The 21,805-nt window shown below is 36.8% G+C and overlaps 1 protein-coding gene across 1 annotated transcript in view; it reads left to right on the top strand.

The window, feature by feature from the left end:
- The window catches only part of LOC136035049 (uncharacterized), a 262,359-nt gene that overhangs the window by 217,987 nt on the left and 22,567 nt on the right, over window positions 1-21,805 (top strand). The window contains exons 30-32 of the mRNA XM_065716648.1: window positions 4,126-4,262; window positions 6,884-7,099; window positions 17,269-17,441. Coding sequence (XP_065572720.1) covers window positions 4,126-4,262; window positions 6,884-7,099; window positions 17,269-17,441 — 526 coding nt within the window. The remainder of the gene's footprint in view (window positions 1-4,125; window positions 4,263-6,883; window positions 7,100-17,268; window positions 17,442-21,805) is intronic.

The raw sequence follows: 21,805 nt of genomic DNA, 5'->3' as shown, positions 1-21,805 counted from the left end.
TACGTACATCCCACTTCATTTGTTTTACTATATTTTACCATACAAGTTACCATTTATTTTACCATAGTGTTGAGGCAGACTAGTCACATAAACTGCATACATTTCAGTCATTTCAATGCCCTGAGACGAAAAAGCAAATTAGAACACAAAACGCTCTGATGAATGAACAGAATACTTGGATTGTATCTTGGAATATGAATAGAGGTGTGTTATGCAAAATCCCCGAAATTGAAGAACTATGTTGGTGTAGCGATATTTTGTGCACCCAAAAATATTTGCTAACAAATAATAGCCTCAGTCTTACCAAGTTTTCACACAATCATACATTTTATTTTGTACCAGTCACGTATCGTCAACGTGGGAGGCCTTCTGGTGGTCTAGTGATCGTATGTACTTCTGCCGTGGATTCCGAGAGTCTTCTTGCAGCTGAAACTTTATGGCTATAAGGGGTTGGGAACCTTGTGATTGTCAATATCTACGTCCTACAAACTACAGTGACGAAGAATCGGATAACCGATTCTTAAAAGTTGTATGAGCTCTTGCAAAGTGCCCTCAAGACAACTATGTTTGGTAAACTGGAATGCGTTATAATTGGATACTACAACTGCAATCTAGTCGAAGACTCGTCTCCTCGGTCCCAGCTCATCCCAAGTGCACTTGAAAGTCAGTATAGTGTGCTCCCAAAAAATAAAGATTTCGCGTTTGTACGTACTAGTGGCTCAGTCTCAAATATAGACCATGTCGCATGTACACCAAACGTGAGTGGCACATTGAGAGTGCTAATTGAAAGTTACTCCGCCGACCGCATCCCAATAGAAGCATATGTTAACCTATGTATCCCAAAGGCCGAAAGTACTTGATAGTGGCATGAAATAAAAGATTCGTCAAATACCGACTTTCTGCTTTATCGGACAGCTCTTGATACGACGCTTCAGAAGATCAGCGTGCCATTTAGTCTACTACAAGCCAACTTGCAAAGGAATATCCAGGAAACTAAACGACTGGTATTATCGTTAGGAAAATTCGTAAAAGTACTGAAATCCCCGGATTCTCAAAGAATCAAGAGCTAGTGAAAGCAAGTCAGGATGTTAAGTTCTGGTTCTCAGTGTGGAGGAAAAGTGGTCGTCCTAAATCCGGTGTGTTGAATTGTCTCCGTGTACAAACAAAACGTAAATTTTAGAAAGCCATCAAGCAGCATCGTACGAATGTGAAAAAAGACTTTACTGAGAGAATAATTAATGATTTTAGTCGTTTATGGAAAGATCAGATGAGAGATCGCACAAATACGCCTAAGTCATGCCTAGTCATCCAAATGACTGGCGAGCTTACTTTACGAGTGAATTTAGTGCCCCGAAACCCAGTATAGCTATACCATATAGCAAATAGCTTGAATTTGTGCAATCAAACTTGAGTTTTCCGGACTGGACCGTATCTGTCTCTGATTTAAATGCAAATGCCTTTAGACTGAAAAAGAAAAAATCGCATGTGGTTGATAGATTGTGTGCACTTCACCTTGTGAATGGTACTCGTTCTTTGTATGACATGCTAACATTATTGTACCATATCATATTCTTAGTCAGTTTTGCACGCGATGTCTTCTGTATAGGGCAACTTACGCCAATCCTGAAAAAAGGGAAGCCAGCTAACACATGCTCCTCGTATCGCCCAATTCAAGTGTCGCCAGTTTTATGTAAGCTTCTAGAAATGGTTATATTGCCAAATGTTAGACACTGTTACCAAATGCCAAAACACTAGTTTGGTTTTACGGTAGGGCTCGGTTGCGCTGATGCTCTGTTCGCCCTTGCTGTTATTTTGTCTGATTCTGAGGCAACGGATTATCCACTAGCTATTGGATCTTTTGATGTGAGCTGGGCTTTTCAATCATCGGTCCACGCGCAAATCCTTCTTGAGGCGTATAAACAAGGGCTAAATTTGTGTATTGTTTGTATTATATGTAATATAATATCTTGTTCCTTTCATCGTTCCTTTCAGACAGATCACAAGTTGTATAATACAAAAACACCTTCTCTAACCCCCTCCCTAGGTACTGTGGAATACCTCAAGGAACCTTATTGGGACCACTATTATTTCTTGTCATGATTAATGAAATTGGCAAGGAATTCCCCCAAAGATGGAAATACGTGGATGACTTGTCGATCCTTGAAGTATGTCATAGAAATATTAAAAGTGACCCCGTTGAAATCCTAAGCCAATGTTCGGATGAATCTAAGAATCTAAATATGACAGTAAATCCCACTAAATCACGGATAATGACGATCAACGTCTTGAAATCTACTCCTGCTTTTTGCGACCCGATCCCAAGCGAAATGCTAGTGAAACATGTTAAGCTTCTTGGTGTCACAATTTCTAATGATCTTAAGTGGGACACACATGTTTCCAACATTGTTAAACAAGCAAATGTTTCACTATCCATTTTTAAGCTGCTAAATAAATTTAATTGTCCTAAGATACATTCCCTCCGTGTTTACTTATCCTTTATCAGACCGTTATTGGAATATGCATGTCCGGTCTGGCATTCGCAAATTTCAAATGAACTTAGTGACAAAATCGAGTTGGTCCAAAAGCGTTCGCTGAGGATCATTTACAAAGAAGGCAAAATTCCATACTCCTTCCTCCTTAAAGCTGCACGCATTACCACCTTAAAAGAAAGGAGGGAAAAAATTCGCCTGCTTTTCGCTAAATCAGTAATTTCCAATCCCCGTACTGAGGACTTACTCCCTGATTTTCACAATCCCATTAGACTCCGACTCCCCCGGTCAGCCTCCTTAGCAATCCCAACTTACTCTCCGATCCATGCTGTTACAAAAAGGTTTCATAAAAGTTTTCTACCCTTTATTCTGGAACACCTTAATAACAATTCGTGATTATGTACTTGCCAAATTCCCCTTTTCCTCTATGGCTGTTTTTATTCTTTTTTGATTTACTGCAATGTTTTTGTAATTTAATTGTTAAGTTTACTGATTTGCCCTTTATCTTTGATGATTTTGTTTTTTTAATTCCTTTTAATTTTAAGTGTTTGACTTAATGTACCGTTTTGAATTTTTTTTTCTTAGCTTTTACTGACATGTAAAGAGAATTCGGCTCTATAGAGCTTGTGATAGTCTTTTGAAAATAAATATTATCTTATCTGTTCTTATCTCTTGTCGTATAATATTTTATGTAAAATAACCTCAAATGTTGTCAAATCCACTGTTGTACTGGTCCATAAGGGAGTCAGCCAAACTTCGGTTGTATCTCCGAGTTTTTACAACAATATTGTTCTGTCAGCGCAAGCCCGAGTAGCTTCGTCTTGTGGTTCAAAAGGGTTTGATGTTTCGTTAATGACGTATGCTGACGACTTGCCTAATTTGAAGAGGTCGGCTGATCGACTATCGAAGGATTTTGATGTGTTGAATAGGGTCAATAACATAGGTTTGTCTTTAGATGTGTCAAAATCTGCCGTCTTGTTTTTGAATGCGGAGCACTACGAAGAAAAGATCCCTTTAGCGACTTAGTTGTGGAACCACCTGAGAACCAATGGGTCAAAGCTTCCACTCCACCGGGACGCTGCTTGTGCGCCACGTAGAAGTGAAAATTTGGGTTGCGTACGGGTCAATTATTTGTAACAGATATCGATTCTGCCGTAAAGATCTTGCGTCGCTGTCTAATGCTAGTGCCCTCCTCATGTACTGTATACAGCACCTTTTCGGAGATACCTGTCGTCCGCTCAGTGTTCAGAAGTAAGGGTTCTGTTTTTTTGTTATTCGAGAAGTTCCTTCTCTGACTTCCACCATGGACGAGTAACTCCTTTATCATGCGTAGTTATTGTGTATCCGATCCAACAGTCTGTGTTAATCGAGTCACCGAAAATTTTCTGAAAAATGCTAAGAGAAGAGCGAACCCATGGCTAGCCATCCTGTGCCAGTAGGTTTGCTAGTGTACATAATATGTAAATACATTTGGTGATGCTCCCTAGTGTGACTCTTCCTTTCTTTTTCCTTTGTTATACTCGGTTTTAATTTCATGGGAATTTCCGGGCAATAAAATTTCTTACTTAGTTTCTACTTGAGAGGAGAATATATCTTAAAATACGAAATATTTATTCTGCCTTTCCACATTTCTTAGGAACTTTGGATGGGTGGACTACAGTGGTCGTCATGGATGATGATGATATTGTTTTTCACATGCGTTCTTTTTCCATTTGTTTGGCTGATTTTATCATTGCCACTGATTCATAGTTATCACAAAATACCAGTCATCAGGTAAGCAATTATATTTAAATATCTAGCGAACTTAGGGGCCTGCCTAGGGGATATATTTCTCGATATGCTCCTCAACTTCTAGTGATTTTTATGATTGGTCCTTAATTACCCAAATTAGCCTAGGTAAAGATTAAAATATAGCTCATAAAAGTTTGTTTTCATGCTCTCATACGCTGCCTAATCTATTGAAAATAAAAGATGCTGGAAGTTTTGACAAAACACTCTTGTTTTCTGTTTTCTGAAAATTATTATCTTACAAATAAGGATATGCTTGTCAAGGCGTGCCCCTGTGAGGGAGCATTTTTGCTTCTTCACAGGCACCCCTCTTATGAACTTGCTGATGTTTTTACAGTTTTGCAAAAATTTTCACATTATCCATGTCTCAGTAATTTTAATATTGGTTGCTCTTACACCCCCCCCCCTTCTTCAATAAATGCACGTGTAAATCTCTGAGCACGGTAATCTACCACACCAGAACCATTCCAAAAAATATACATTTTAAGAATTAGACGGCTGATTTTTTGTTTGATTATTTTTTTTTACTTAGCCTTCTGGAATTAGACAGGATTATGTTAAAACTATGACTAAAACTCTACTTAAAGTGCGTATACTAGATGGCTTAGTGTTAATACTTGTTCAAAAAGATAATTCACATCTTCTTCTTCCAATAATTTTCCTTTGACCACACTGCCTTCCAATTGAAATCAAACAGTTCGTGGTAGCGAACTATACAGAATTTTAATACCAACAGTTACATCAAAAGAATCGTATTTAAATGCTGATTTTAAATATACAAGTTTTATCAAGCTTGGTTTTACCCATCAAAAGTTACGTACCTGAAAAAATGTGCCTCATTTTAGAAAATAGAAGAATACACCCCTAAAAGTCATCGAATTTTAACAAAATATCACCATCAGATTTAGCATATCGGACAACCCTACTGCAGAAGTTTCAAGCTCCCATATACAAAAATGTGGAATTTTGTATTTTTTTTTACCAGAAGACAGATCACGGATGCGTGTTTATTTGTTTGTTTGTTTTTTTTCCCCAGGGGTGATCTAATCGACCCAGTGGTCCTAGAATGTTGCGAGATGCCTCACTATAACAGAAATTAAGTTCTAGTGCCCTTTTTAAGTGACCAAAAAAATTAGAGAGTACCTAGGCCCCCTCCTGTGCACATTTTTCCCCAAAGCCACTGGATCAAAATTGTGAAATAGCCATTCTCTTCAGCTTAGTCGAAAACCTAATAACTATGTCTTTGGGGACGACTTAATCCCCCACAGTCCCCAGGGGAGGGGCTACAAGCTACAGACTTTTACCATGTTTACATATAGTAATGGTAATTACGAAGTGTAAAGACGTTTTCAGGGGGACTTTTTCGTGTTGGGGTGGGGGTGGGTCGGGTGGAGGGGGTTACAAGGATGGATCTTTCCATCGAGAAATTTATCATGAGAGAATTATCAGGATTTTCTAGCATTATTTTTTAAAAAAATGAGAAAACAAATATTTTTTCGTCTGGAAGTAATGGGCAGCATTAAAACTTAAAATGGACATGAAATATTACGTACATAAGGGGGTTCGTCTCCTCCACAATACCTTGCTCTTTACGCTAAAGTATTTTTGTGATTTCTACTGTTTATTCTACGGTCTTTGTGATTCAGGGGTCATTCTTAACGATTTGGGGCAAAATTTAAGCTTTAGTAGACGAGGGGGCGAACCGCCTCATATACATAGCAAAAATGCACAAATATAGAAGTTCGTTGCGTAAGTTAGTTCGTAAGGTACGTATGTTCATTACTAACAAAAACGTTCGTAAAAAACGCCGTAAACCAAAAATTAGAGGGCAACTAGGCCTCCTCCCCCACCCCTTTTCTTATCAAAATCTTCCAATCAAAACTACGAGAAAGCCATCTAACAAAAAAAAATATACAAATTTCGTTTTATTTATTCATGTGCGGTGAGCCAAAATCAAAACATGCATTAATTCAAAAACGTTCAGAAACTAAATACAAAAAATTTTTTTAACTGCAAGTACGGAGTAACATTAAAGATCAAAACGAACAGAAATTATTCCGTATGTGAAAGGGCTTGTCTCCTCCTCAACGCCTCGCTCTTTACGCTAAAGTTGATTTATTCTTTTAAAAAATAGAGTTGTGACAAAGAGTCAAACTTCAGCGTAAAGAGCGGGGCGTTGAGGAGGGACAACCCCTTTCATATGCGGGATAATTTCCGTTTGTTTTAATTTTTAATATTGTTCCTTACTTGCAGTTAAAGAAAACTTGTTCTTTGTATTCAATATTTATTTAAAATCAAGTTTTTGTTCTTTAGATCACAGTTCAATTGATATTGGGGAGGACAGAAGATCGTCTTGCTCCCCAAAAGTAAAAATAGTAATTAGAATTTCCGCTTGCTACAATCTTCGTAATTTTTTTTTTTTGATTTGATTATATTGCTTACCCCAATTTAAATAACTCATTAACGGCTGTAGATTGGTGCTTAGATTAGTCTGTGTCATTTCTCGTGTTGAAAACATAACTCAGAACAAAATATGGCATTTGCACTTCCAGCACTCTTCTTTAGCAGTCTTTATGTATCCATCCTATGATGTTCTAATATTCTAGGTTTATGTGTTATCTTACATCACATATTTATTTAATGGCACTGCTTGTGCTTTCTTCGACGCTTCCCATTTGCCCAGTCATTCGGGACACTCTCATACCTTGTTGGTATGAATGGATTTTACTTGCCTGGCTCTCTGGGAACCTTCTTGCAGAGTTATCGACTCCCCGCGATAGAGCTGGTCTTGGATGGTTCCGCGTCGCAGTACTGATAGTTAGGTAAGTGCTCAATTTTCTTTGACTTCTATTGACATCTATTTGGCTTCAATCTTTTTGAATTGGGTTGGTACAGTCAGCTTAAAATCAGAGATAGGGTTCAGAAGAACTTTTTGGGAATATAAAATTCCTATTGTGCCAAATTCCAAAAACTCTAGAATTTTTCGTACTTTCCGATTTCTTTTACAATATTATCTCAAAATTTTCCTGAAACTTCTTTGGATGGATCTTATAACGGTATTAACAACCTTCCTTCTATTTCATTTTGTGTATATGTTTAAAAAGAATTGAGTAAATGCTTTCATCTTTAAACTATTTAGATCGATAAGATAAGATTTATTCATGATGAAACACATACAATAATACAATATACTAGCTAAGAGAGAAAAAAAATCAGTTACTCACAGAGAATGAAAAAGGGAAAGAATATTTGGCATAAAGCACAAAAATTTAAATGATTAGATCGAATAATGGAGACTTTAACTGTGATCTATTTGAGAATTCAAGTGCTAGAGCTGAAAATTTCTATCTATTCTACCAACCGGTTACTCGATTGTACCGAAAGACCGAAATTATTTGTTTATTTAAACTTCTGGAAACACTTCTAATCTTGATCATGTAGTCTTTCTCTATCCTCCCAATCCAGATCTTATTGTGAAAGTCGGTTTGGAAGGTGAATATAGTGACCGTATCCCTTTGTTCTTGTCGATCCCGTCTGAGATACTCCCTCTTCTGAATTTGTCAAAAGGAAATCTAAATTTTTACGGGTTAAATCTTGGGACAAGATTGATGAGGGTATCTTCCAAGGGAAGTGTGACTTCATGCTAGATAAAATCCGAGTTCCGTTTCAACTGCTCCAACGGCAACCTGGGATGGACAAGTCTGACATTCGTATTGAACTGAATTTTTATTGTGCGCAGATTACCCACGCTCTAAAAAATGCCGACAAATTCGCTGTCCCAGTGAGAACGTGTAGATCTGGAACCGAAAAATTTGAATGGTCCAGTAACGAGAGCCTCAAATCCGCTTGTCAGTCCTCTCAATTTTGGTTACGTCTGTGGAATGATTGTGATAAGCCTAGAAACGGAGTTGTAAATACTTTACGGTTACTTACTAAGCGCCACTTTCAAAAGGAGCTCAAAGCTCACCGGGCTGGTCAAAGTGTTGCAATTGCGGAATCGATCGCGAATGACCCTAATAAGTTATGGAAAACTCGTTTTGCAAGTAATAAAACTCGGAAAGCCAAATTACAATTAGTGAGTACCAGTGGCATTCATATTTCAAAAATCAGTTCACCGAACTTGACGTTAACATTCTCAAGAAATTTGAAACGGATTTAAATAATCGCTTACGTACTCCTGGACCGCGTACCTTTGTAGTAAGTTCTTGTGAATTACGTGATGTTATACGAAAGCTTAACAAAAGACAGTCCATGGATTATGATGGCATATGCGCCTTTCATTTACAAAATGGGTCTGATAAGCTTATGTGTCATCTTTCTTTTCTGTACCAAATGATTTTTTTCTGCGGTATAGTTCCAGATTCTTTTTGTGTTGGTCTTATTTCACCGATTCTAAAAAAAGGGAAGGATCCGTCTGAATGCTCATCGTATCGACCTATAACTGTTGCAAGCGTTTTTGCGAAGGTGTTAGAATTACTTATAATTAATAACCTACGTTCTATCTGTTACATGCCTCCTCACCAGTTTGGATTCCAGCCTAAGCTTGGTTGCTTCCATGCTCTAATATGTCTGTGCAATTTGTTGATCGATGCAGATAAATCCGGTGGTACTCTAGCGCTAGGAACATACGATGTTAGTAAAGCATTTGATTCGTTGTTGCATCCTCAAGCAATGAATGAGCTTTTGAACCGTAGTGTATCGCTAAACCTAGTTAGACCTCTTTTGTACATGTACCGCCATATGAAAGCAAAAATACGTATACCTGGAAGCAATTTGCTGACTGATGATATACCAATTAATATCGGGATTAAGCAGGGTGTGGTTATTTCTCCACGGTTTATAATAATGCAACGCTTCCAGCTCAGTGCCAACTTCCTTCGTGTTGTATATATAAAGGTACTGATTCGTCGATATTAAGTTATGCAGATGACGTTTTTAATATTAATAGGACTATCAGTGGGCTAGAAAAATGTTTTTTGGAGATATTTAAAAACTACAGTGATATTGGACTTTCCCTAAATGCTAAAAAATGTGATGTTTTGGTTTTTAATGAAATAGATACGACTAGATCAGATAATACATCTATAGATCTGAATGGTACAGAAGTAAAGCCTTGTGTTAAGTTGAAATATCTTGGCCTTCCTATTGGAAAAAATCTGAAGAAAACTAGGCTATTGATGCTAGAAAGTATAGAAATGAAACTCCGTCGTGTATATGGTACAATTGTTAGTTCTCAGTTTCATTTGAATAGAGCCCATCTTACGAGAATTTACAATAGTGTCGTCCTGCCACATATTCTGTATTTAGTACCGTTTTACCCTACATTTGGTGAATCTGACCATCTTAGGATGAAACGCGTTTTCTTCAAATTTGCTAAGTTTCTGTTGCGAGTTCCTCCGTGAACCCGCAGCTCCTGTTTGATGAAAAAATATAGCTTGTCTGACCCGTGTGCTAAGTTAGCTGAGCTGAATGTACACATGTGCAATAAGCAAACCGGCCATGAATGGCAAAATGTTGTTTTTTAACGTGGAATTATTTTTGTTTGTATTTTAGAATGTATTTACGATATGTTGTTTCTTTCTTCTTTTTTTTCCTTTTTTTCCAATGTACTCCATCACTTCATTATTTTGTATGATGGGTTATTAATAAATACATACATACATACAATAGTTTAATTAAATAGCATAAATAAACTCCAGTAATCCCTGCACAAAAGGAGTATAAAGAAACAAAAAAAAAGTAACATGAAAAAAAAAATGATTAATTTCTAAGAAGATCTTCTACCAATTTATTTTGAACAGCCTGAAGGAGTGGCATGAAAGAACTTCTACCAGTTTTACTTTGAACAGCCTAAAAGAGTGGCACCTTTGAGCTGATTCGGGCATTTTATTCAAAGATGACAATTATTTTAATCAGAGGTAAAAGATGGTGGAAAACTTATGGGCTGGTGAAGGTAAATATGGAGCTGAGAAAAACTAAAACATGCACATGAGAGAACACACAGTGATCGGAGATCCAATCTATGTTTAGCCATTAGTGAACTCTTGCGCCATCAGTTTCCTGAATAAGGTTTCTAGCTTTGTTACATACCTTAGAAAGCGGTTTTAAAAGAGAAGGAAAAGTTGATATCCATTCTATCGGACAGTAATAAAAATAAGATTGGATCAAACAGTGAAAAAGAACTTTCACAATTGATCCAGGAGAAGTAACTTTGAGCTTCCTAAAAATACCAAGGTTCATTCATATCTTCATTTCAATCAGTTCAATATGGCGTGGGAAAGACAGGTTTTCGTCAATATGAATCCCCAAAAAACGAAAATACCTATCTCTAGATGTACGATTGATCCCATTTGTCTGGTGAATTTCAGAAAACTGAAGATAAACTCAGAAACCGCGTGAAAAAAAATGGAAAAATTTAAGGTAAGATAATTAGCATCAAACCATAGAATTACTTGCTCAAAACGAATTTGCTAGATTTAATCAAGACTCTGATTCACAACTCTCCTATGTGTCAAGTGTGCTGTCGTCAGCAAAAGAAATAATGACATCAGAAGAAGGTGAAATATAGTTCCCACTATGGGCATCCGAAGGTTTAGGATACAGAAATTAATACATTTCTGCTTTTACCACATAAAAAAGATCATTTACATATATCTAAAATAACACAGGCCCTAATACTGATCCATCTGAGACGCCATAATTCATCTATAAGGGTAAGCAGAAAAGAGAAACAGCAGAAATTAGTCTCCAATTCAAATAAGACTTAAACCAAGATAGTACATCTCCTCTTATACCAAAATGAGACATATTCGACAAAAAAAAAATTGTATGGGCTAAGAAATCAAATGCTTTACGAATATCCAGGAATATAGCACCAGAAGTTAATCTGAAATCTAGTCCAGAATGTACAAAATTCAAACATATGTCATACAACATATGTCATACAACATATACATCATATGTTCAAGCAACAGAATGTCATACACGCGTGTTCAGCAAAGTGGTTCATTCAGAAACCAATCAGAAAATCCTGAAGAATAAGTATGGAATTCAGAAAAGCAATGAGACGGCAAAACGTAGCCTTTTCAAAGATTTTACTAAATAGGTTACTGATAAAATTGAAATTGGTCAATAATTTGATGCGTCATTTTTTTTTGGTCCGCATTTATATAAAATAGGTAATCCAAGCACGCTTAAAAACATTTTGAAAAAAGTTGTAAATTTATTTCTTTTTCAAAAGTTGGGGAGCAAAGATCTATGCGTTGTTATTGCCTACTTATAATGCAACACACATTCAGCATCAATCGATTTCACCCACACATGTTGTATTGTCCAAAAATTAATTAAATGTAATGCAACAAAGGATTTTCAGTGAAGTGTTCATAAGCTTTCAATGGATAAGATATCTCTAAATATTTTAGAAGCTTTTATGCTGAAAAACTGAAATTCCCGACAGTAATTTATGTTCATAGAAATATTTTAATACACTAATGATATTTTTGATAAGTTGTTGTTCTGTGCATTTATTTTTTTTAATCATTTTACTAAGAAATTAAGATCGGAAGAGGATATTTAATAAACCAAAAGAGCCAAACAAAACCTCACAACTTTTTTATTTCCCCTCCGATAACCATACAAAACAGATTATTATGTAGAATCAATATATATCAATCTATTTTTGTTTTACGGTTATCAGAGAGGAAATTACAGAGTTGCGAGGTTTCCTTTTGTTCTTTTGAAAATTTACAATTATGGAGTTACAACCTTTTGATACCGGACTGATGATTTGTAATGGTTTATTCATGCAGTTATTTCAGTATAAATGTATTTTGCACTGTTATTCAGGATTCTGATGTCAGGATTTTACATTCTGCTCACTGAGTGAATTTTGTGATAGTGTCTTAGATGACTAAGACATATTCACCAGATAAAAAAGCTCACAATCCCAGTATAATTATATTACACAAACAAAAGTGATAAGAAAAGCGAGATACCTATATTATGCTGGGATGGCGCTATAGAAAATTCCCTAATTTTGAAATTTATCGGAGAGGGTAGCTAGAACAAAATCTTTGAGAAGACTATACTGATTCAATATGTTATATCAGTTTATATATATATATATATCTATATATATATATATATATATATATAAATAAGTTGTCTGTGTGTGTGTGTGTCTGTCGAGTGACGTCATGTTTGTGTGTCGACTGACGTCATGTTTGTCGACTGACGAAATTACAGACCGGGACATTGGGACACAAATGACGACCGGGACACCGGGACATCTATATATATAAAAATATGTTGTCTGTCTGTGTGTCTGTCTGTCAGGTGACGTCATGTTTCTTTGTCGACTGACGTCATGAAGTTAGTTGTCGTCATTTTTGCTATGACGGTGACGTCATTAAAGATATTTAAGACATATATGTTCACGTAGAAATCTATTAATGTTTAAGTTTAAAATGACTGATGAACTTACAATGGCAAAAGCCGATGAAGATGCTCAAAGAGTCTATGCCAAAAAACTTGCTGCTGATAGAGAAAGTCAGAAAAGAAAGCGTGCCGAGGAATCAAAAGAACAGCAAGGAAACAGGCTTGAGGCTAAAGAACGCAAAACCGCGCAGTTAGATGAAGATCCACCTGGACAGCGAGAGTCAAAACATATCAAAACTGAAAATGATAGCGATGATGATTGGGTTTGGGATTTTGACTTGGATATGGTCATCAATGCCTACCAGATTTTAGTTAGAAAAACAAAGGTTCGGCGATATGTATTTCATAGTGAAGCTGAAAAATAAAGAAGAAAAAGAAAACTGAAAAAAAAAAAATGTACAAAACTAAAAAATACTAAAAAGGAAAAACACTCAAAGAGAAATTACAGACCGGGACACAAATGACGACCGGGACAGAGGGAATATAAATAACGACCGGGACACTCAAAGAGAGATTACAGACTGGGATACCGGGACACAAATGACGACCAGGACACAGGTATTTAAGAATATCGTTCAAAGACAAATTTTTAATTGCAAGAAGACCGTTGAAAGAGAAATTTCTAATTGTAAAATGACTGAAGAACCTACAATGGCAACACCCGAGGAAGCTGCTCAAAACGAATGTATTCAAGCCGAAGTAGCTGAGTTGGTAAAGCGTTATGTTTCAGGTTCTAGGTCCGAGAGGCTCCAGGTTTGAACCTTGGTTTTAGCATTAATACAAAAGAAGAAAAAAACTAAAAAAGGTACAAACTACAAAAAAACTAATATGGCGCGTAACGACTTACGCGCGCGGGGAGGCTTGGGGGGGCGCGAAGCGCCCCTCCAACTAGGTGTTGGGATGGCACAAAGCGCCACCCCAACAGCTAGTAGGGAATAAAAATGACGACCGGGACACTCAAAGAGAAAGCGACCGGGACACAAGGAATGTTCGATTAGCAATCACCATCAACAAAGCACCGGGACACAAATGACGACCGGGACACACGGAATATAAATGACGACCGAGACAATGAAAGAGAAATTACAGACCGGGACACCGGAACACAAATGACGACCGGCACAAAAATGACGACCGGGTCACCGGAAAGTTAAAAAACTAAAAAAAAGGTAAAAAACTAAAAACTAAAAAAGAAAAAAAAACTAAAAAAAAACTAATTTTATTAAGTTTATTTTGTAAAAACTACCAAATAAACTAAAAAGAAAAGAAAACTAAAAACTAATAAAAAAACTAAAAAAACTAAAAACTGAAAAAGAAAAAAAACTAAAAAAGGAAAAAAACTGAAAAATAAAGGAGAAAAAGAAAACTAAAAGCCGGGACACAGGGAATATAAATGACGACCGGGACACTCAAAGAGAAATTACAGACCAGGACACCGGGACACAAATGACGACCGGGACACAGGGAATATAAATGACGACAGGGACGCTTAAAGAGAAATTACAGACTGGGACACTGGGACACAAATGACGACCGGGATACTGGGAATATAAATGACGACCGGGACACAACTACAGCGGGGATGCCGGGGGCACAGGGGGATATATAAATGACTACGGGGACACAGGGAATGTTCGATTAGTAATCACCATCAACAAAGCTCAAGGGCAATCAATAGAATAATGAGGTATAGATCTGAACACGGATTGTTTTTCCCATGGACAATTTTATGTTGCATGTTCAAGAGTCGGTAAACCTGACAATCTATTTATATGCAGAGCCAATGGGACATCGAAGAATGTTGTATATTCGCAAGTTTTACGTAGTTAAAAACACATATATATCTATATCGAAAAGAGAAATCTTTTTCTTTTATCTATATTCACAGGTGGGACACAGGGACACAACTACAATGGCGCGTAACTAATATGGCGCGTAACGACTTACGCGCGCGGGGGGGCTTGGGAGGGTGCGAAGCACCCCCACCAACTAGGTGTTGGGGTGGCGCGAAGCGCCACCCCAACTGCTAGTATATATATATATATATATATATATATATATATATATATATATATATATATATATTTATATATATATATATATATATATATATATATATATATATATATATATATATATATATATATATATATATATATATATATATATATATATCTATATATATAAAAATAAGTTGTCTGTCTGTGTGTCTGTCTGTCTGTCAGGTGACGTCATGTTTCTGTGTTGACTGACGTCATCAAGTTAGTTGTCGTCATTTTTGCTACGACGGTGACGTCATTCAAGATATTTAAGACATATGTTCACGTAGAAATCTATTAATGTTTAAGTTTAACATGACTGATGAACTTACAATGGCAAAAGCCGATGAAGATGCTCAAAGAGTCTATGCCAAAAAACTTGCTGCTGATAGAGAAAGTCAGAAAAGAAAGCGTGCCGAGGAATCAAAAGAACAGCAAGAAAACAGGCTTGAGGCTGATAGAGAAAGAAAGAACAGAAAGCGTGCCGAGGAATCATAAGAACAGCAAGGAAACAGGCTTGAGGCCGATAGAGAAAGAAAGAACAGAAAGTGTGCCGAGGAACTACCAGAGCAACGCGGAAGCAGACTTGCGGCTAAAAGAGAAAGTGAAAAAAGAAGGCGTGCCGAGGAATTACAAGAACAGCAAGAAATCAGGCTTGCTGAAGTCAGGAAGTTAGTTGTCGTCATTTTTGCTATGACGGTGACGTCATTAACGGTATTTAAGAAATTTGTTCACGGAAAAATGTTTAATTGTAAAATGACTGAAGAACCTACAATGGCAACAGCCGAGGAAGCTGCTCAAAGAGTTTATGCCAAAAAACTTGCTGCTGATAGAGAAAGTAAGAAAAGAAAGCGTTCCGAGGAATCACAAGAACAGCAAGAAAACAGGCTTGCAGCTGATAGAGAAAGTAAGAAAAGAAAGCGTGCCGGGGAATCACAAGAACAGCAAGAAAATAGGCTGGCGGCTAAAGAACGCAAAACCGCGCAGTTAGATGAAAATCCACCTGGACAGCGAGAGTCAAAACATATCAAAACTGAAAATGATAGCGATGATGATTGGGTTTGGGATTTTGACTTGGATAAGGTCATCAATGCCTACCAGATTTAAGTTAAAAAAACAAAGGTTCGTCGATATGTACTTCATAGTGACGCTGAAAAATAAAGAAGAAAAAGAAAACTGAATAAGAAAAAAGGTAAAAAACTAAAAAAAAACTAAACAGAAAAAACACTCAAAAAGAAATTACAGACCGGGACACAAATGACGACCGAGACAGAGGGAATATAAGTGACGACCGGGAACCTCAAAGAGAAATTACAGACTGGGACACCCGGACACAAATCACGACCGGGACACAGGGAATATAAATGAAGACCGGGACACGGGACACAACTACAACGGGGACGCCGGGGGCACAGGCGGGATATATAAATGACGACCGGGACACAGGGATTGTTCGAATAGAAATTACAGACCGGGAAACCGGGACAAAAATGACGACCGGGACACCGGAACACAGGGAATATAAATGACGACCGGGACACTCAAAGAGAAATTACAAACTGGGACACCGGGACACAAATGACGACCGGGACACAAATGACGACCGGGACACAGGGAATATAAATGACGACCGGGACACAGGGACACATCATTAGAATAATGAGGTATAGATCTGAATACGGATTGTTTTTCCCATGGACAATTATATGTTGCATGTTCAAGAGTCAGTAAACCTGACAATCTATTTATAAGCACAGACAATGGGACAGCGAAGAATGTTGTATATTCGCATGTTTTACGTAGTTAAAAACATATATTTATATCTATCTCTATTCACAGGTGGGACACAGGGACACAACTACAATGGCGCGTAACTAATATGGCGCGTAACGACTTACGCGCGCGGGGGGGCTTGGGGGGCGCGAAGCGCCCCACCAACTAGGTGTTGGGGTGGCGCGAAGCGCCACCCCAACAGCTAGTATATATATGTATATATATATATATATATATATATATATATATATATATATATATATATATATATATATATATATATATATATATATATATATATATATATATATATACATATATATATATATATATATATATATATATATATATATATATATATATATATATATATATATATATATATATATATATGTGTGTGTGTGTGTGTGTGTGTGTGTGTGTTTGTGTGCGTTGTTATATAATAGCACAAGATATTAATACCATTGATACTAACATGAATAAATAGCGTTGGGTGGCTGAACGTTGTGACGAGCATGTATTAATATCAGTATTAATAATAGCACTTTGCTATCGGCCAGTTTTGATATTCGATCGGAAACAATTAGTACTATTACTATAATCTTACCATTTAATAGCATCAAAAGCATATTAAATAATTAAAAATGGTTTCACTACTCATTGTAGTATCGCTAATCCCTGTACTATATTGGTACATGCTATCCAGCTATGAAGATTTAGTGCTTATAACATTTATCTTACAGTGCTGCAGCGATTTTGGTACATGGATCAGCATTTTTCGTGTCATCATCCTATTGGCCAGTTTTGATGTTTGCTCGGAATCAGCTTTTAGCAATTGCTTTTTTATTCTCATGTATACTGATTCTTGACTATCTTTCGTTTCATTATCTGTTTGGACCCTGGGCTATTATTATTGGTAAGCTTTATGTCTATTAATTTGGATGACAAAAAATATTTATTAAACAGTTAAGTAGATGCAGTCTTGTTAAAAGAGAAGGAACATATTGAAGTTTTTTTCTACTGGAGGAAAACAAGAACAAACAGTAATGCTTCTGCTGCAATCTATATGTTATCCCTCAGTATAACAATCACTAAAAAAGGGAAATGGGTACTTTTGTATTATAGCCCCCCTCCCAACTCAAGCTCTTCATCGGAGAAAAACCGGTTTCTCCGCTGTAATCAGAAATAATGAGCTTTGTCTCAATGAGATGAACCACGTTGTAGGTATATTTTAATTAAATATTTAATATATAGAGTTCTTATTAAGGTTAGGTTAAGTTAGGTTTTTCATATAATACGTTCTGGCTTCCCTGATCTCCATAAATCTCTGTTGTAGTTTCAAAAATTTTGTTACTAAAGTCTTATATTTTCATTATATTTTGGTAAATTTCATTAGGATTAGTCTAACTTCACTTCTTGAGTGGGGTGGCTTTAATGCATAAGTACCGAAAAATGTACGAAATCATAGTTCTGCTTTGAGTTTTGCCGTGGAAGAAGAGAACAGGGTCTAGAGGATCGGTTAAAGGCAATTCCAAGATTTCATTGTTTATTGCTACAAAGTCTGTCATTTTCAACTCATAACCATGTAATAGATGTAGTCTTAAATTCCTTCACACAAGCCTCAATCTGGGAGCCCTTAGCCCTCCCACTTTGAACAGGTGTGCTTAACAGAAAGGAACCAATTTCTCAGATTCAATGGAATATAAAGTAAATAACTATACTTGGATAAATTTATTTAACAACTTCTATTGCAAGAAATCACAGTTTTCATTATTTATTGAAAGTCAAGTGTAATAAAAAAAAGTTGATTTTTATTTGCCTATTTGTTTAGATTATTTATTTTTAAAGTTTTTTTGTATTAGTTTTTGCTGTCTTTCGATATTTTCAATTCTTCGCGTGAGGCATTTTTTTCATTTTTTTTCTTTTTTTGAGTTTGCTATTATTTGTTTGCTATTATTTGCTATTATGTTTGCTATTATTTGCTTTTAGTTTGCTATTATTATTCCAATGATTCCAGTCCACCTTTTATATGGTTTTCAATTTTCGTTCAGACTTAACTTAGAACATATTTTAAAATGATACGCGACATAAAGTCAGTTTCAACCATAGCAGGTATCCCCAAGTTTAACCCAAAGCGTATTATGAAAATATGAGGTAACTTAGGCTTTCATTTCTAACTTCACTTGCAGGCAGACAATAGGAGTAGGACTAAGAGTAAGTGCGCCTAGAACACGCAAAGGACACACCTAGTAAAGAACGGTGAGGCCACCACCAGCATGCTATCTTTTTTTTCTCCGGCCTCTTTGTATAGGAAGGTTCGCCATAGGGACTTAGGAGAGGGATCATTCAGTTGGACATTAGGAGTTCTAGTGCCCCTTTTAAGAGTCGAAAATGATTAGATTTAAGTTATTCATATAATGCGAAACTTAGTTCTGCTGTTTTTTATTAGCAAATATTTGTTTCAAATATTACAATAAGTAGCACTGATATGAAGAATCGTTGAATTTTACTGATTTTTCAATGTATTCCTTGTATAAAATTTGGGCAATGGTAAGGGAAAGAACTGTGGTAAAGTAAGTTGTTTTACACCTATTTTGAGAATTTGTAAACCAGAATTGGGTATATCTAGAAGATATATCTAAAGCGATCAGTGAAAGTACAATTTGGTAGTGATCGGCGGGCTGGGAGAAAATTTTTAGGTGGAGCGCTGACAGTTCACATTTCATTTTCCAAAGCATCCTTGCAGACATTGTTGGAAAAAAAAACACTTATCATCATTATATTTGCAGTAGCTAACCCTTATTTTCTCTAAAGTTCAAATTAATTTGTATATCTGGCATAGTTAAAAACACTTGTGATTGATTCATATTTTATGAAGGTTCACTGTATATCAAGTCATCCTATACCTTCAAACACAGCTTTATGAACATGTATACTGTATTTATTATTTTTATTTTTAATTGCCAACTCATCCTCTGGTGATAGAGTCATTGGATAGGATTCATTCAGAGTTTCAGTCTTCATTCAGAGTTCATGGTGTGAGGACCTTTTTTGGATATAACCTATTACTAAAGGATTATATTCTCTACCTGACCTACAGCTAATATTTAATTCAGTAACCAAGGGATTATAATCTTAATAAGCGGATTACATATAGCGGATTATAATTTAATAAGCGGATAATGTTAATTTGACATTTTTGCAATTTGAGCTCGGCGTGTTCAGTAGCGATATTTATTATGGACCTGGAACAGTGTGGTATCAGTTTAAAAAGAATTACAAGCAAAACAGGCGGCGTGCAGTCTATCAAATGTAATAAATGGTCTCATTTTAGTTGTGGAAAAGCTAAGTACTCTAGTGACTTGAAGAAGACCTTTGTGTGCGTAATTTATACACAAAAAGATTCCCCAAAAACCTTTACTCTGAAAAAACTGAGGTCGAAAAATAATAGTCCGAAACAGCGAAGTAACAACGAAAAAATCCAGGATCAACTTAAAAAGAGCACTATCTTCCCAATAGAAAACCTGTCATCTAAATCCCCAGGCACTTCTGGCGGTAAACTGAGATTTATGGATGCTATAGAAAATATCACCGAGGAAAGAAATGACTGCTCAGGTCCTCATCGGAGCTGCCTATTATGTGACGAACCGACAAAAGACAGTCCGTCGTTCGGTTGTCATCTTTGCTTACACCGCATGCATGCGGCCTGCGCTGCAATTGATGCAGACATAGTCCTTGCTCTGCAGGAACCCTCGGGACATTTCTTTCTTTTTATCTGTGAGAAGTGCTTAAACCAGGGTAATATAACCAGATCTAAAGTTCTCAGTAATAACGTATCTGTTCAATGCAGTAGCTTTGTTACTAGTCAAACCACACAAACCGACCTAGAGTATTCTCAGTCTCTGCATACAGATGAAGAGGGTATTACAACAGATCATATTCCTGAACGACGTGTCTGCAGATTACACATAAGGCGAGGCTGTAGAAAGGCGGAGAATTGCACGTTTCTCCGTATTTGCGTGGATTATTGCAAAGGCATCTGCCGTGATGAGTGTTGTATTCTGCATCACAGATCTCTGTGTAAAAAATTTGCTCATGGTCTTTGTTTCATGAACTGTTGTCCTAATGTGCATCTCACTCCCCACAGAAGGAAAAAGCTACGCTCCAATACCGAATTGCGAAGTTCAAAAACGGGGAGCGAAAAATTCCACCTCTGTTAAAACATGGTTGCCAAAGACAACAATATACATTCCCGCTTATGAGCTTGAAGCTCAAACCACCTGTCTTAAATCAGCCAATGCAGATCCCTTCCCCCTCATACCAACCACTTCTCGTGAAACCTTGGAGAAACTGGCAAGAACCAACATCTGCTGGCCTTCCGACAATATATCTGGTACTAACAACCAACCAGTTTGGAATTTCAAAGAAATCAAAGATTCACCCACCCCTCATACCATGTCTTCCGAGTATCCCAACTTGGAACTGATTCAATGTGCTGGCAAGGATATTCGAGACCGCAGTGTAAAGCCCCTCTTTCATCCCTATATATTTACGAAAATCTGTTACAAATGTCCGGTCACTTATGAACAACTTAGAAGAGGTTGAACTTTGCTTGAATAATGAACTGGTTGATATTGCTCGTATCTGTGAATCATGGTCTACAACTGAAAAGGTTGTAGCATTTGAGGGATGTGATACCTATTTCAAACCTAGAATGACACCCAATGACATTACAGTAACACATAGTGGTGGTGTTGGTATTATTTGTCGATCGTCTATAAGAAATCGAGTTCTCGCTTTCAGTAATATACCAAATAAGCATGGTTTTGAAGTATTATGGCTGTGGTGCAGGCCTAAGAAGCTTCCCAAGGAAGTGGCATCACTGGTGATATGTGTTGTTTACTATCCGCCCCGTGGCCCCTATCGTAAAGATCTTGTGAATTACTTACAGAATTGCACTGACAATGTACGATCCTTGTATCCTATTGCTGGTATCATAATGTGTGGTGACTTTAATGACTTAGATGCCAAATAGCTAAGCAATTCACTATCACTAAAGCAGGTTGTCAATGTGCCAACAAGAGGTAACCATATGTTGGATCTCATTTTTAGCAACTGTCCTGAATATTATAACACTCCAGTTACATTACTCCCAATAGTTTTGAGTGATCACCTGTGTGTTGCTTGGACACCCAATCATTTTATCCCAAATAGACAAATAAATAGTGTGGTGTACAGGCCTTTCACACATGAACTAGTAAATCTCTTCAAGAAATGGCT

This window comes from Artemia franciscana, chromosome 2 (assembly GCF_032884065.1).
Source record: "Artemia franciscana chromosome 2, ASM3288406v1, whole genome shotgun sequence".
NCBI classification, from domain to species: Eukaryota; Metazoa; Arthropoda; class Branchiopoda; order Anostraca; family Artemiidae; genus Artemia; species Artemia franciscana.
Note: the sequence above shows the minus strand (reverse complement) of the source record. Positions and strands in the feature narration are given on the sequence as shown.